Below are 17,162 nucleotides of genomic sequence, written 5' to 3'. Positions count from 1 at the left end.
TATGGATGAGACACAAAATGGTCCACATCAAAACAATGTGTAAAAAAGCAAGTCAATAAATTATAGTTATCTTAAGGAGGACAACCACTTGAAATGTAACTTTGTACAGTTTATATACAGAAATAATCTACATAAAGTAAATTTGTAAGCAGAATGCATTACTTATGTTGTCCTGATCTATTATAGTCCAGAGCTGTATTAACAAATCTGCTGATTGCTACTGGAAACAGTCAACAAAGTTACTTTTTTATACAGATTAATTCTATATGTAAAGCTCTGTTCACACGGGCATTATCATGGCTTCCATTTGTATTGGAGCAATAAGTACTATGCTTGATAAAAATGGATCCACTGAAACCCCACTGACATATAATGGGTCTGGCAGGTTTCTTTTATAATTTTAGTATACAGCGCTGCAGAGTAAATTTGGACAGATTAGCAATAACCTCAGTGTGCACAGAGCCTGAACTGTAAAATAGTTTCCAATGGTGTAAAGACCTCTGTGATTCTTGAAATCATATTGTTTAGAGTTATAGGATCAAACAGGTCAGATTGTAGGCTATCGCTTTGATAAGTAACTTAGTGACTACAATAGCCTCACCACATTTTTCTCTTTGCATTGTAGGAATATCCCCAGAAAATCTCCTGTTTGCCAGCTTTCACCTGGCCTGGAATAAAATGTGATCACATGTTACCCAACACTATAATGTCTGGTCGAAGAAAATGAGAACCACTTAAAAAGCTAAAATTAAGAGGATTGTTCGAATCTCTCTCCCCCCCCCCCCCCACACCCCCCGTCTATTGTCAGTCAACATTAAACATTGTAAACAAGGACATACATCATTTCATTGAGAAACATGTTGCAGAACCAACACCACATGGAGAATTAGGAACACATTAGCAGGAAGGATGAGCAAAAGTTGCTTTCAGGAAACTGGATTACTCCCGTCTTAAAATCAATTTACGATGTCAAATAACAAGCAGATAATGGGAAACAGGACAGCGATGGGTTCTAATTAACAGGTTGTGGAGCTTAATGTAACTAAAAACAGCCAAGATGCTATGTATTAAGGACCGCCTACAACAAGGCAAATTACAGGGCACTGTTCAGACAGGAAGTGTGTTAGAGAGGTTTTCAGGGGGGGGGGGGGGGTCTTTTTTTTTTTTTTTTAAAAGCTCCACTCTGTAGGGACAGTGTGTGTTACTGCACTTAAAAAAATGTATGGCGGTTCCTCAGTGATAGTTGTACAGATTGATCAATGATCATGTCTCTTAATATCTATGTTAGAGCTGGCTGCATGAGAAGATCAAAGCAGCTGAATACCTCATAGGACTCTCTAGACATGCATAGCATTTAAAAAATGTAAATAAATGTCTTTAATCTGCTAACCCAAGCACTTCTTTATAGCTATAGTTTAACCCCTTAAGGACCAATACAAATAAACCTGTACGCCCCTGAAAGACCAGGCCTGTTTTTTCAAATCGGGGATGTCTGTCTTTATTAGAGAATAACTCTGGTAACGTTTGCCAATCACGATAATTCTGACATTGTTTTTTTGTCACAAGTCGTCCTTCATGTACTAGTAAAAGTAAGCCGATATCATTTGTAGTTTTTTTTTATAATGCAAAAAATCATGAAATTTTTACAAAAAATTACGATTTTTTGCTATTTTAACACTAATAGGGTGCATATATTTATACATACTGACCAAATAGTTTATGAAACTTATACTTCCAGATGTCTACTTTATTTTTACGTCATTTTTTTTGTTCTTAATTAACATTTTAAATTAGTTAGAAGCCTAACAATTTAACTTGAAATTTTGAAAATTTGAAAGGTACATCTTTTTTTATGTGCTATGCAAGGTTTGCAGAAATTAAAAGGTAGTAGAACATAGGAACACCCCCCAAATGACCCCATTTTAAAAACTAGACCCCTTAAGGTATTCGCTAAGGGGTACAGTGAGTATTTTAACACCATAGTTTTTTGGCAGGAATTATTACAAAGTCAGTGCATCATTTGGGGGGCATATTTTTTGTACATCGCTTCTGATATTGAAAGAAATGCACCCAATATTTTATTTAGCTGCTTGTCCCATGTTCGGAAATACCCCCACTTTGGCCATATATGGTTCCTTGGCCGCGTGGTAGGACTCAGAAGGAGAGGAGCGCCATTTGGCTTTCAGGGCAGAACAGTACCCCCACCCCCACCCCCACAAGTGACCCCATTTATATACAGTACCCCCACTCCTACAAGTTATTGGCTGCACCAGGGACCACTCTGATTAGTCCTTGGTCGGCTGGCAGTATAACGCGTCTGTCTGTGACAGTTAAGGCTCCTGATGGATATATCCGCCATGTTGTGGGAATAAGCACCCGCTCATGGCGAATATATCCATCACTGCTGCGGCTGGGTAGCTCAGTGTGTCCGCTCATGACTGCTGGCGGGAAATCCGCCGCTATGAGTGGACATACAAAGCTACCCAGCCGCAGCAGGGAGCTCATTACCGTGACTGGTGCATAATGTGTAGGATCACATGGTGGACATCCGCAGCAAATTACATGCTCCGAATGTCCGCCAATGCGATCCTACACATTATGCATTTTTTTAAATTAGATTCATTTAATAAATGTATTTTAATATATATATATATATATATATATATGTATATATATATATATATATATATATATAATTTTTTTTTTTTTTTTTATAAATTTTTTTTACACTTTTATAAAATTTTTTTTTTTTTTTTTACACTTTTATAAAATTTTTTTTTATTTTTACACTTTTTAATGCTTTGGAATACTTAGTATTCCAAAGCATTGCAGTTATATGCTGCCTGCCAGTTTTCACTAGCAGGCAGCATATTAGGACGTGCCTAATATGTGCCTAGCACGTCCTTTCAGGCAATACCCAGGGCAGACCTGGGGGTCTTTGTAGGACCCCCGGCTGCCCAGGTATGCAGCAGCACCCCGCGATCGCGATGCGGGGTGCTGCAGGAGAGACAGAGGGAGCCCCCTCCCTCTGTCAGAACTACTTACAGCGCGCGGTCACTTCTGACCGCGGCTGTAAGGGTTAAACTGCCGGGAGTGAAGTGAACTTCACTCCCGGCAGTGCGGCAGGCCCCGGCCAGCCGCATATTACACGCAGCACCCTGCGATCGCGATGCGGGGTGCTGCAGGAGTGACAGAGGGAGCTCCCTCCCTCTGTCATAACACTTACAGCCCGCGGTCACTTCCGACCGCGGCTGTAAGGGTTAAAACGGCCGGGACCGAAGTTTACTTCGGTCCTGGCAGTGCAGCAGGGTCCCGGCTGTGTGATACAGCCGAGTCCCTGCCGCGATCTCGTGGGTGCACTGGGCAGCACCCACGAGAATAATGGACGAGTATAGACGTCCAGGTGCGGGAACGCCCGCCAACCTGGACGTCTATACTCGTCCATGGTCGTTATCGGGTTAATGTGAAAAACTTAGAAATAGAAGACTAAGAAGAAAAAAAAATGCAAGTGGGCCAGTGATAAAAACATGGGCTCTTGCCTTGTTGAGAACACCCCTGGATTTTGGACAGTCATACCAACATATTTGGAGGCATCAAAGGAGAACATGCAGGATTGGTTAAACTATTTAACAGTTGTTTTTTTTCTACCACTATTCATGATGGGCTAACACATCCCTGAATTTGGCTCCACTGACTTTTAAAGTGTACCTGTCATTAGCAAAAACTTTTTGTATAATGTAGATAATACCATTATATGTATATTTGTAATATACATTGGTTAAAAAATATGTATATTTTTGGATGAAAAAATACTGTCCCTGTGTGACCAAATACAGGAAGTGAGTGCACAGAGCCTTGCTTGTCCTCAGTGTACAGAACCCTGCTTGTCCTCAGTTTACAGAGCCCTGCTTGTCCTCAGTTTACAGAGCCCTGCCTGTCCTCAATGTACAGAGCCCTGCTTGTCCTCAATGTACAGAGCCCTGCTTGTCCTCAGTGTACAGAGCTCTGCCTGTCCTCAGTACACAGAGCCCTGCTTGTCCTCAGTGCACAGAGCCCTGCTTGTCCTGAGTGCACAGAGCCCTGCTGCTTGCCCTCACTGTACAGAGCCCTGCAAGTCCTCAATGTACAGAGCCCTGCCTGTCCTCAATGTACAGAGCCCTGCTTGTCCTCAATGTACAGAGCCCTGCTTGTCCTCAGTGTACAGAGCTCTGCCTGTCCTCAGTGTACAGAGCTCTGCCTGTCCTCAGTGCACAAAGCCCTGCTTGTCCTCAGTGCACAGAGCCCTGCTTGTCCTGAGTGCACAGAGCCCTGCTGCTTGCCCTCACTGTACACAGCCCTCCTTGTCCTCACTGTACAGAGCCCTGCAAGTCCTCACTGTACAGAGCCCTGCTTGTCCTCACTGTACAGAACCCTGCTTGTCCTCAGTGTACAGAGCCCCGCTTGTCCTCAGTGTACAGAGCCCCGCTTGTCCTCAGTGTACAGAGCCCCGCTTGTCCTCAGTGTACAGAGCCCCGCTTGTCCTCAGTGTACAGAGCCCGCTTGTCCTCAGTGTACAGAGCCCCGCTTGTCCTCAGTGTACAGAGCCCCGCTTGTCCTCAGTGTGCAGAGCCCCGCTTGTCCTCAGTGTGCAGAGCCCCGCTTGTCCTCAGTGTGCAGAGCCCCGCTTGTCCTCAGTGTGCAGAGCCCTGCTTGTCCTCAGTGTGCAGAGCCCTGCTTGTTCTCATTGTACAGAGCCCTGCTTGTTCTCATTGTACAGAGCCCTGCTTGTCCGCAGTGCACAGAGCCCTGCTTGTCCTCAGTGTACAGAGCCCTGATTGTCAACCCACACTTCCTGTATTTGGTCTTTTTACAGAAACACACAGGCAATAGCTGCAGGTACAAAAATATACACATTTTTTAACCAATTTATATTACAAATATACATATGTTATTTTCTACATAATATAGAAAGTTTTTGCTAATGACAGGTAAGCTTTTATATTTTAGCAATACAAGCAATGGTAGGGCATAATGTCAAAAAATGAACCCTGTATGCTGGAACTTCCAAACAAAGAACTTGTGGAAACATGAAATTCCCTTGTGTGAAAGCAAAAAACAGACATTCGATGACTACACACTCCAATGTTACCTGCTCCTGTAATGGTCAATGTTGAAGCTTTCAATCTTGCACTTGACTTTAGTGTACACATCCTGGACATCAACAGAGGCATTGAGGTCTTCTAGCTCACTGACTACACAGAGCTCTGACAAATACACAAAAGTGCAGGTTAGACAGTGAAGAAAGATTTGGCTGGTGACAAAGTAACTTGTGACATGTTGCTCTGATATAAAGCGTCTTACTTGTGCCTTTACAAGTTGGGTCAGCAGCAAAGAGCTTTATGGTAATTTTGGGTAACATCCACTGCATCCACAGACTGACTCGGCCACTTGACACTCCAATGTTACTTGTAGTTTGTTCAAGGGTAACAGAATCTGAGAACGGGGATTCTGCAGCTTGTATAGAATCAGCCTGTAAAGAAAATAAAGGTAACTGTAAACTAGAGGAACAAAAGGTATAGCTATAATCCGAACACAATTGTTAAAAGGTATTTCCGACATTATGAGTACTATAGCATGGATGGTCCTCAATTAAAGACTACAAAGGTTAATGCTAAGCTTTCTACATTCTACGTGACGCAGCTACCTAGCAACAGCTGGTGGGAGCCAGCGGCACCTTCTGTAGCTCAGTTGGAATGAAAATGATCGCTGCTGCTAAAGAGGTTTTGGCCTCAGAAATTTCGATTTCTTTACGAAAGTTTTTACATTCTTGGGAGGCCATAATCTCAGACCACTGGGCCTTTGCAGGGAAGGAAACCAAGCTTCAGGTAAGACGATTAGGTCAAGTTCTGACTCAAGCATTAAAAACAGGGAAAATTTTGAGAGCAGACACTAAATGGATGGATAAGTCACATCTCTCCAGGTATATAACCGGATTGATCCAAAAGAAGAATCCTAAATGTAAAATCTCTCAGCAGGTTTCTAAAATAAAAAAGGTTTAGATTAGAGAGTCTTTCAGAGCTTACATTCCTTTTGTGACAGACAGGTTGTGTTCTAAACACAAAAAAGTCAGTACTGCAACCCACGGACACAGTGGCGCTTTTGGGATTTTACATAGACCCAGCATCCTACACTTTGCAGAAGGATCTCCCCTACCCTAATCAGAGACCCCCTCCACACACACACACACACACACACACACACACTAAACATTATAATTACAACAAACTTAACACATTATGACAAACTTAAAACATTAGGTTTAGCTTTAAATATTATTATCCCAAATTTAACAATTAATAGGCTATATTTGAGACTGCTCAAGGGAGCACTGGCAGCCAGGCCTATTGTCCCCAGGTACACATCTACATGGGATATAGACCAGCTTTTAACATTATTGGGGAACATTCAGAATCAGAATCGTCCTTAAGAATGCCATGCATAAAGCTAGCATGTCTACTGGCATTAGCTTTAGTAGCAAGATTAATATAACTCACATTATTAAATACAATTGAACACTGGGTTTCTTCTAACCCTAAAAGATTTCATTTAATCCTAAAGAATATACAAAGATAGCCAACATAGATAATACTCCCATAGAATTTGCTCTATTTGAAGACCCAGAGGACCCATCCTTATGTCTGGTCAAGACAATGCAAAAATGTCTAGAATTAACAGCCCCAGTAAGGGACAAGATCACCAGCCTGATCATTAGTCCCAGAAAGACGGTTAGAAAAACAACTAATAATGTAAGAGGTTGGATTCTGGAAGTGCAGGTATTGACACTAACACATTTAAAGCACACAACTTAGGAGGTGCAGCTACTTCTAAAGCAGCGGCTCAAGGAATTCCCCAGCCATGTATCCTTAAGGCAGTTAGATGGTCTTCCCATAACGCTTTTGTTAAGCATTACCGGCGATCCTCAGAATCCAAACATTTGCAGTTCATGAGAGTCACTACCGGTGTGTGATTATCTACCCATCATCTGGGTGGCTGCCTTCCATAGAACAAAATGCAGGTTACAGAAATCTATTACCTGCCAACTGCAATTGTTCTAGGGAGTAGGACAGCCACCAAGCAACAGTGCCCACCCTCCCAACCAAGATTTAAAATTCCTGGCAGTTTCATCTCATAAAATGCTAACTCATGTTATCCTTGGGTTCAGGATCTTGCAAAGATCAGAAGCAGACAACTCAACAGGCTTTCAGTGATACTAATAAGTAGAACTTCCTCAAGATGTTTAAGTCTGGACTAGCAGAACAGAACACATTTATTATTCCTCAGTTTCTGAAGAATACATTATCTATTATACAGGCAAGTTGAATGAATTTCAGTTAATTTGTTGGGAGTACAGTTCAGAGGATTTCAAGATGTCTACAAATAGAGAAGCTTTCGATTACCATAGACAATTTCAAGAACTTTAATTGTTGCAGGAGTAAGAGCTTCATAACCAACAATATATACAGATGGAGACATTATCTATTGTTATACAGTTTAAGTCTTTGGTTATTTCATGAGAAAAAAAATGAAAATGAGAGTGAGAGAACTGAGAGTTATGTTCTAGTGAATAGGTCAAGCCACCAAACCTACCAGGAAATTATATGGGAAAGCCAATGCTAGTGAGGGTTTACCCATGTGGCCACTTTTATTCCGACAGAGGTATGGGAGGCGCCGTTGGCACCCATCAGCTGGGTGGCTATCCTATTCCCATTGCTGGGTGGCTATCCTATTCCCTGCAACAAATCCAGTTAGCATGGTATAGATTCTTGAAAACATTGTTGTATTTGGTGGATCTTAAAAATAGATTCTGGCACTTTTTAGGTGGGTCATTTTTTTCTTTTGCCAAACTTGTCATGATCTATGTTGGACCCAGGCCAAGTTTTGCCATGTTTTTCAAAAATAGAGAATACAATATACCAATATACAGTATATTCCAAGAAATGCAAGTTTTAATAATAATAATAATAATAATAATAATAATAATTTTATTTATATAGTGCCTACAGATTCCGCAGCACTTACAATTATGGGGTACAAACAAAGACAAGTATCAGACATAATATTACACAATAACTATTCAAACAAGAGGTGTGGGGATATGTTGAGGCCAATTAAAGAATGTTATAGGCCTGTCTGAAGAGATGTGTTTTCAGGCCACGTTTGATACTATGGATGTTGTTGTTGAGTCTGAGCGATTGAGGAAAAGCATTTCAGAGAACCGATGCAGCACGAGTGAAGTCTTGGAGACGGGAGTGAGAAGTTCGGATTATAGAAGATGTTAGTGTGAGATCATTAGCAGATCGCAGAGATTGTGTAGGATGGTAGACGGAGGTGAGAGAGGAGATGTAGGGAGGTGCAGCATTGAGGAGAGCTTGTGTGTGAGACTGAGGATTTTGTACTATATTCTGGACTGAATTGGTAACCAGTGTAGTGACTGGCACAGGGAGGAGGCGTAGGTGTAGCGGCTGGAGAGGAAGATGAGTCTGGCTGCGGCATTAAGGATGGACTGAAGAGATGCAGAATAGCATGCAATGTCAGGCTGCTGCTTCCAAAGCCGGCAGAATATTGTCATGTATCAAAAGAGGCATGGACTCAAGGGACAGGGACATAATACTCCCCCTTTATAAAGCATTGGTACGGCCTCACCTGGAATATGCTGTTCAGTTTTGGGCACCTGTCCATAAAAGGGACACTGCGGAGTTGGAAAGGGTGCAGAGACGCGCGACTAAACTAATATGGGGCATGGAACATCTTAGCTATGAGGAGCGATTAAAGGAGTTACAATTGTTTAGTCTTGAGACGAGACGTTTAAGGGGGGATATGATAAACGTATATAAGTATATTAATGGCCCATACAAAAAATATGGAGAAAAACTGTTCCAGGTTAAACCCCCCCAAAGGACGAGGGGGCACTCCCTCCGTCTGGAGAAGAAAAAGTTTAGTTCAAGGGGCGACACACCTTCTTTACCGTGAGGACTGTGAATTTATGGAACGGTCTACCTCAGGAACTGGTCACAGCAGGAACAATTAACACCTTTAAAACAGGATTAGATACATTCATGGAACAAAATAACATTAATGCTTATGAAGAAATATAAAATCCCATCCCTTCCCCAATATCGCGCCACACCCCTACCCCTTAATTCCCTGGTTGAACTTGATGGACATATGTCTTTTTTCGACCGTACTAACTATGTAACTAAGAGGAGAGAGTTTGGAGAAAGGAAGGCCTATTAGTAAAGAGTTACAGTAGTCGAGGCGGGAGTGAATCAAAGCAATAATGAGAGTTTTAGCAGTTTCAGTAGTGAGAAACGGGCGGATTCTGGAAATGTTTTGCATAATTCAGGAGAATATTAGTACTGGGTTGGTTCTGATAAATTTATACTGCCTTTTTTTTTTTAAAGGAAACAAATTAAGAGGCTAAAAAAGACCTGACTACTATACTCAAAGTCAATGACACTTTGAAAGAGGAGAGCAAGGAAGGAAGGGGGACAAGAGTAAAGGAACTGGGTCGAGAGGACCTAAGAATATGTCACAAGATTATCTTTGATATCTAGGACAATAGATATACAAATAAATTACAAAAAAAAATGTGTAATGCTTCCAAAGAAATGTAAACTCGAAAGGAGATCATGGTTGAGAAGATTACATTATGGTATGGCATAGCAAACTTGTCTACCATAAGTTTACATTAAATATATGAATAGAGTTTTAATATATACTTAAAGTCTTATATTAAAGTACAAAAAGGATAATAACACTTTTATTACTATATAGTAAACATTTTCTGCAATATTACAAATCAGATTAAGTTACACTAAACAGACAAAAGTTACATGGGGGGGGGGGGGGGTCGCGCTCAGTGCTTAAAAGTTGCCAACACTCTGTTGACTCAATAACTGCAGAGATCAAGCTACATCTGGCATTAACATTTTCTACAAAATTGTAACTACCAGGAGGACCAAGTTTTGGATGTCAATGGCAGACCAACTGCAGTCAAACAAAATGCCAAAAGTTTGATGGAGCAGTGTAAAACATGCTGCAACGGGACTAGTGTTCTGTGGAGCTACAAATTACATGTCTCTATCTGGCAGTCTGATGGGTGAGAAAAAGGTTACCTGCATTGTGCCACCTGTAAAGTTTGGTGGAGAAGGGATAATGCTATGAGGTGGTTTTTCAGGGGTTGACCTAGACCCCTTAGTTCCAGTGAAGGGGAGTATTACTGCTTGTATGCTTCCAACTTTGTGTGGTTTGTGTTCAGCCCAATTTCTGTCCTAGCATAAATATGCCCTAATGTGCAAAGCAAGGTCCATAAAAGCATGGTTGGGAGAGACTGGTGTGGAAGAACTTGACTGGCCCATACAGAGCCCTGACCTTAACCCCAATGAAAATCTTTGGTTGAACTGTTGTCCAACATCATGTCTGACCTCACAAATGCTCTTCTGGATGGAAAAAAATTCCAACACGCCCCCACATCCAAAATCTTGTAGATAGTCTTACCAGAAGAGTGTAAGCTGTTAGGTAGGGACCCCACAGTGGAAAAATCTGTGGCAGATTTTATTTTACATGCTGATTTTCGTTCCCAATCCCCAACAATTTTTTTTTTATTGCTGCCATTTTACGCTTAACAAAATATGCTGCCGAATTTTCTGCTGTGTGAACCCAGCCCTATACCGGCAAAGGAAGGACTAACTCATATGTATGCCCATGAATTTAGAATTGAAAGTTCTAAAAGCTCCTACAGGTGTAATGTGTACGTGTCCCGATCCATGGAGTAGATATTAGTAAAATTTATATTGTTAGGTTTAGCAGTTAATTAAAGTTCAAAGTAATTTTTATTTTACTTCTATTGCTATGAACATATGCTGGAGAAAGAGAGCTGACGAAAAGCTGTAACCTTACCCTATATTATGTATATACTATAGACACTTTGTTGGGAATGAAAACAACCTTGTATTTACCCGAGTCATTCAGTGTAATTATCTGATTCTAAACTGTGTATACTAAGCCGACACTTGGAGTATATAAAATACTACAATGTATTTACTGAAGTCTCTGAGCATGATAAACTGGACTGTGATGTAGCACTATTGTGCATTTCTTACTAACTCTACCCCCCCCCCCCCCCCCCCGACCAGATGATATGCTGCAATATTCACAGTGCACCACGGGTGGTCTGACGAAAGCTTGCATCAAACTGGTAAGCGCTGTATACTTTTAAAGCAATTACAATGCTAAAGACTGGAATAAACATTCTTAAAAGATGCCACTTGGAAAAGTTCAACATAAAAGACAAAGGAGTGGGAACTATTAACTAGTTGAGTGTCAAAAAATAGGAAAGGTCACAGGCAATTTGTAACATTGGAGATCATAAATCATTAGCTGCGTTATTGCTGAGCGGCTCCTGAAACTGTACTGCCCGCAATTATCGTAATACAGGGAAAATATAGGTAATTTCCTTTCTATGGAAAAACATATCTGATATCACTGGAGTCTGGCTAGAAATGGAATCCATGGGGGGGACGGGGTTGCATGTCATTTTTATGCGGTTAAGCTGAAAAAAAAAGTCTAACATGCTTTTGTTTTTAGTAATTTTTTCATTTTGGTTATAGTCACACAAATATTTATTTAAAATTGGGTTAAAGCTGCTACGTCTATGGGCAGGTCAGCAGCCATCCATTGTTGTTGAGGAAATTGGAAGAAGTGAGGGCAAATAAAGTCGGGCAGAAGCAAAGAGACACAGTGCTGGGCAAGCGCTTCTGTCCCTTCTTTCTAGCAATTGCAGGGGTCCCAGCAAACAGCCCCCCACCGATCACAACTATAGCCTACTGATTTACTAAGTACAAATAACTCCTTGGTGACAATTCTTATTTCTTTAAACAGATATGTGGCACAATACAATATAATAATAAAGAAAAAAGACACCGAAAATTTGTACTTCTCTGTTGGTGATAGTTTATGCTAAGGGTCTAAGTGCAGCCACCCAGTGGCTGTTATATAACCTGCAGTCTGCATAGGATTTGCCCTGAGTTTACAAAGAGAGAAATTTTAGTCCTTAAAAAGGGGTACTCTGCTGGAAAACTTTTTTTTTTTTTCAATCAACTGGTGCCAGAAAGTTAAATCGATTTGTAAATTACTTCTATTAAAAAAAAATCGTAATCCTTTTAATACTTATCAGCTGCTGTATGCTCCACAGGATATTTTTTATTTATTTTTATTTTTTTTATTTCCTATCTGTCTCACCACAGTGCTCTCTGCTGACACCTCTGTCCATTTTAGGAACTGTCCAGAGTAGGAGCAAATCCCCATAGCATACCTATACTGCTCTGGACAGTTCCTGACATGGACAGTGGTGTCAGTAGAAAGCACTGTAGTCAGACAGAAAGGAAATTCAAATAGAAAAGAACTTCCTGAGGAGAATACAGAAGCTTATAAAGTACTAGAAGGATTAGGAATTTTTAATAGAAGTAATTAAGTAATTAACCTTCTGTCATCAGTTGATTAAAAAACAATAATACTAATAATATATATTTATATATATATATATATATATATATATATATATATATATATATATATATATATATGTGTGTGTGTGTGTGTGTGTTTTCCAGTGGAGTACCCCTTTAACGAAATTCACAGAAGGTAGACACCTCCAGAACGTAAACTACTAGGTACCTTGTCACCCATATGACCAACATTTTTGTAACAGATTCCCCAAAAAAGGATCTGATTTATTTCCCCCAGAAACAGCTTTATTCCTGTCCATGAGCAGTATAATAATAATTTTATTTATACAGCGCCAACAGATTACACAGGCACTTAACAATTTTGAGTATTTGGTATTGCATCACCGCCACATTTACTTGAATGAGGATGAACTGCAACGCTAGACACAGCCAACAAGCAGAAGTGGCGCTTTTTCTCTTTAAGGGTAAATTTAAGGGTACATTCCCATATTCAAGTCTTGACTGAAATTACTAAATAAAAAGCCAGGAACAGATCATAAATGAAAGACATGTGTAAAGTAAAGACTGAGACTTCTACTATGCTGAAATCTTGGCTTTGTATTCAATAATTGCAAATAAAAACCAGAATGTTTGAACACATCCTAAAAGATATTGAGATCCTTGTGAATAAGTTACTTCTACTTAAAACTTAGTGATGACCAATCCAGCAGCCATCACCCAGTATTCCAGGTACATCCAGCAGCCATTTTTGTTACTCTTGCATTATTTTGCGAGTTTACAAATCGATTTAGACATTCTAAAGATCAAGATTGTCTACATACTCGGGGGGTCGATCTTCTCTCGCCTTAACTTTCCCACACCTTCTCACGCCAAGTCCTAAGATAAACAATTCCATTCTTTCACCAATGCTTTGCAAATTGGTCCAAATATAAGTTTATTTTCTTATCCAAAATTTATCTTTGAGCATCAGGAAGAACTAAACACATAAGGTCTTCATCCTTGGCCCGCCTCAAGGCCCCAAGATGATCGTAGCTCTTGGCCACACTGGTGCTATATCTTATCAAAATAACTTCAGCTTCTTGTTCAATCACCAAGTGTCCCCGAGGACTAAACACTTCTACCACAGTTTAGACCTATATAAACAGTAACAAGTGGTGTGTTGTAGTCTGAATTACCTTTGCTCTCCAGCTCCTAATCTGAGCATAGTAAGGAGGGGAAAAAATGATTAACTCTTTTTACGCTTTCATCTTGGAGAAGTACCCTGAATGTGTCCCTCCCTCCTCCTCCGTACCCCCACACACGCCACCCAGACTGAAATAAATGCAGGAAGCTATGGAGCTCTCCCATAAGCACACACAGGAGTTCAATGCTCACCATAAACTTGTCAGCGAGAAAAGAATTACTCACAGCTCAAAATATAAATCATCTATGGATATTGTAAGCAAATGCCTCCTTTTCCAGTTCAATGTAAACAAGTGGTCAGATGGATTCCCTACCCCCTACTTCAAGACAAAAAAAATCATTTAAAAGTTCACTACACTTGAAAGAAGACTTTGAAAAATAATCAGAGAGTTTCCAAGCCCACAGAACAGAGGTTGCCTTCTATGCAAAACATACAAAGTTCAAAAATTCATAAATGCGGCCTGCAGAAACTTAGTTCTGTTTGACAGCGCTCCAGGTTTTAAAAGCAAATTGGAGGAATACACACAATTTGGATGTACTGTATGCGTCTGACTGGCCTTTACAATTCACATGACCAATTTACAGAGGGTCCTGACGGTCACAGAAATATTTTAACTGGTGCTACAGACTGCGTCCTTCACTTTTAATCTCCAGCAGACAAATCAAAAAGCTAGAAATATTTATTCCCAGATATCACCAAAGACTGGTAAACCGTCCAAGGCCGAAATATAAATTATTAATGACAGTCTCGGATGGAATATATTGTAGAAATCATAATAAAAAAGTAGAAACTGTGCTAAGGCAAAAACTGTACATGAAAATAAAACAACAATAGTAATATATATATATATATATATATATATATATATATATATATTTATTTATTTATTACTATAGTGGTTTTATTTTCATTTACATTCTGTTCAACAACAGGAAGGGTGCCAGCATCCAAAACCTGATCAGGGTTCCCTTTAGACAAAAATTCCAATGGTGCAGCCATCCAGTAAAAAAGGTGCATTTATTCACACGTCTCAATACAGAAACGTTTGAAAATGGGTCCATAGGAGAAGAAACGTTGCTGTATTGAGACATGTGTGAATAAATGCACCTTTTTTACTGGATGGAATTATATATATATATATATATATATATATATATATATATATATATATGTTCACACAGAGGCATATTCACAGTGTAGGGTCCGTCCCAATGAGGCCACCTTATCGCGGTGGGACGGTCCAAGCTATTTGACCGCCGGCGGAGACAAATTTGCGAGCTAAGTGCCTCACTATTTCATAGTTTCACATTTGCATCTATTACACCATAGCTGTATAGCTCTCCATGTTTTAACTGCATATTCATGTTTCATCTATATCTTTGTGCTGGCAGTGTGCTGCTGCATTCTTCTGTTGCTGTATATATATTATACATATATACAGTGGGGATCAAAAGTTTGGGCACCCAGATAAAAATTTGTATTAATGTGCATAAAGAAGACAAGGAAAGATGGAAAAAAAACTCCAAACGCCATCAAATTACAGATTAGACATTCTTATAATATGTCAACAAAAGTTAGATTTTATTTCCATCATTTACACTTTCAAAATAACAGAAAACAAAAAAATGGCATCTGCAAAAGTTTGGGAACCCTGCAGAGTTAATATCTTGTACCACCCCCATGGCAAGTATTACAGGTTGTAAACACTTTTTGTAGCCAGCCAAGAGTCTTTCAATTCTTGTTCGAGGTATCTTTGCCCATTCTTCCTAACAAAAGTCTTCCAGTTCTTTGATAATTCTGGGCTGTCTGTCACGTACTGCTCTTTTAAGGTCTATCCATAGATTTTCAATTATGCTGAGGTCAGGAGATTGTGAAGGCCATGGCAAAACCTTCAGTTTACGCCTCTTGATATAATCCCCCCTGGATTTTGAGGTGTGTTTAGGATCATTATCCATTTATAGAAGCCCTCCTCTCATTAACTTCAGCTTTTTCACAGATGGCATCAAGTTAGCATCCAAAATTTGCTAAAATTTTATTGAATCCATTTTCCCTTCTACTCGTGAGATGTTCCCTGTGCTACTGGCTGCAATACAACCCCAAAGCATGATTGATCCACCCCTCATGCTTAACAGTTGAACAGAGGTTCTTTTCATTAAACGTACCTTTGCTCATTCCGGCCAAAAAAGTTAAATTTTAACCTCATCGGTCCACAGAACTTGTTTCCAAAATGCATCAGGCTTGTCTATATGTTCATTTGCAAAGTTCAAACGCTGATTTTTGTGGTGAGGATGTAGAAGACCTTTTCTTCTGATGACTCTTCCATGAAGACCATATTTGTACAAGTATCTCTTTATAGTGGAATAGTGTACCACAACTCCAGTGTCTTCCAGATCTTTCTGGAGGGATTGTGCAGTCAAATGTGGGTTTTGAATAGTTTTTCTCACAATCCTGAAAGCTGTGCTGTCTGATATTTTTCTTGGTCTTCCAGATCTTTAACTTACACTGTTCCTGATGACTGCCATTTCTTAATTACATTCCGAACAGAGGATATTGACATCTGAAAACGTTTTGCTATCTTCTTATAGCCTTCTCCAGCTTTGTGAGTGTCAACTATTTTCAGTTTCAGATTTCTAGACAACTGCTTAGAAGAACCCATGGTGCTGATTGTTGGGGCAAGGTCAGATGCGTCTGGGCATTTAAAACCTTTGAGATTGACATCACCTGGTCTTCCCAGATGATGACTGAAAACAATCCATGACACTGGCAGGTCTCCGCTTTGCAAAGGGGGAAGTGCATACTATAAATTCTGTAGGGTGCCCAAACTTTTGCAGACGCCATTTTTTTGTTTTCTGTTATTTTGAAAGTGTAAATGATGAAATAAAATCTAACTTTTGTTGACATATTATAAGAATGTCTAATCTGTAATTTAATGCCTTTTGGAGATGTTTTCCATCTTTCCTTGGCTTCTTTATGCACATTAATACACATTTTTACCTGGGATGCCCAAACTTTTGATCCCCATGTGGATTTTGGTGTGGATTTGCTGCTGGGGATTTTCTAGTGGATTTCAATGGATGTGCAAATCTGCACTGAAAGTCCACAGCATTTTTGCAACATATGGGGAATGTGTCATCAGAAAATGACCCATTTTATGTTTACCATATTTTTTGAAAATTTGGGTGATTTTTTTTTTCTAATTTTAAATTTTACTTTTTACATTTTAAAGGGGTACTCCCCTGGAAAACATTTTTTTTTACTCAAGTGGTGCTAGAAAGCTAAACAGATTTGTAAATTACCAAACTCCAAAGAAGTCAAAAAGCCAGTACCAAATGTAAATCCTTACTCAAAATGGTAAACTTCACAGCCCACGGATAGGTTCAGGTGCATACAAATGGCAATGACGGGAGGCGCTACACGCCAAAACAAAGGTAACATATATGTAACATCAAAGAGAGAAAGAAGCGGAGCGCCCA

The 17,162-nt window shown here is 39.9% G+C and overlaps 1 protein-coding gene across 3 annotated transcripts in view; it reads right to left on the bottom strand.

The window, feature by feature from the left end:
* The window catches only part of VPS13B (vacuolar protein sorting 13 homolog B), a 1,225,788-nt gene that overhangs the window by 522,017 nt on the left and 686,609 nt on the right, over positions 1-17,162 (bottom strand). For 2 of the 3 annotated variants that reach the window (XM_056522379.1, XM_056522375.1), the window contains exons 26-27: positions 5,341-5,509; positions 5,129-5,243 (exon numbers count right to left, since the gene is read on the bottom strand). In XM_056522379.1, coding sequence (XP_056378354.1) covers positions 5,129-5,243; positions 5,341-5,509 — 284 coding nt within the window. Of the gene's footprint in view, positions 1-601; positions 669-5,128; positions 5,244-5,340; positions 5,510-17,162 lie in introns of all 3 variants that reach the window. The other variant, XM_056522376.1, reaches the window with a different exon arrangement.

The sequence above is a fragment of the Hyla sarda genome, chromosome 5 (genome assembly GCF_029499605.1).
Source record: "Hyla sarda isolate aHylSar1 chromosome 5, aHylSar1.hap1, whole genome shotgun sequence".
In the NCBI taxonomy this organism is placed as follows: Eukaryota; Metazoa; Chordata; class Amphibia; order Anura; family Hylidae; genus Hyla; species Hyla sarda.
Note: the sequence above shows the minus strand (reverse complement) of the source record. Positions and strands in the feature narration are given on the sequence as shown.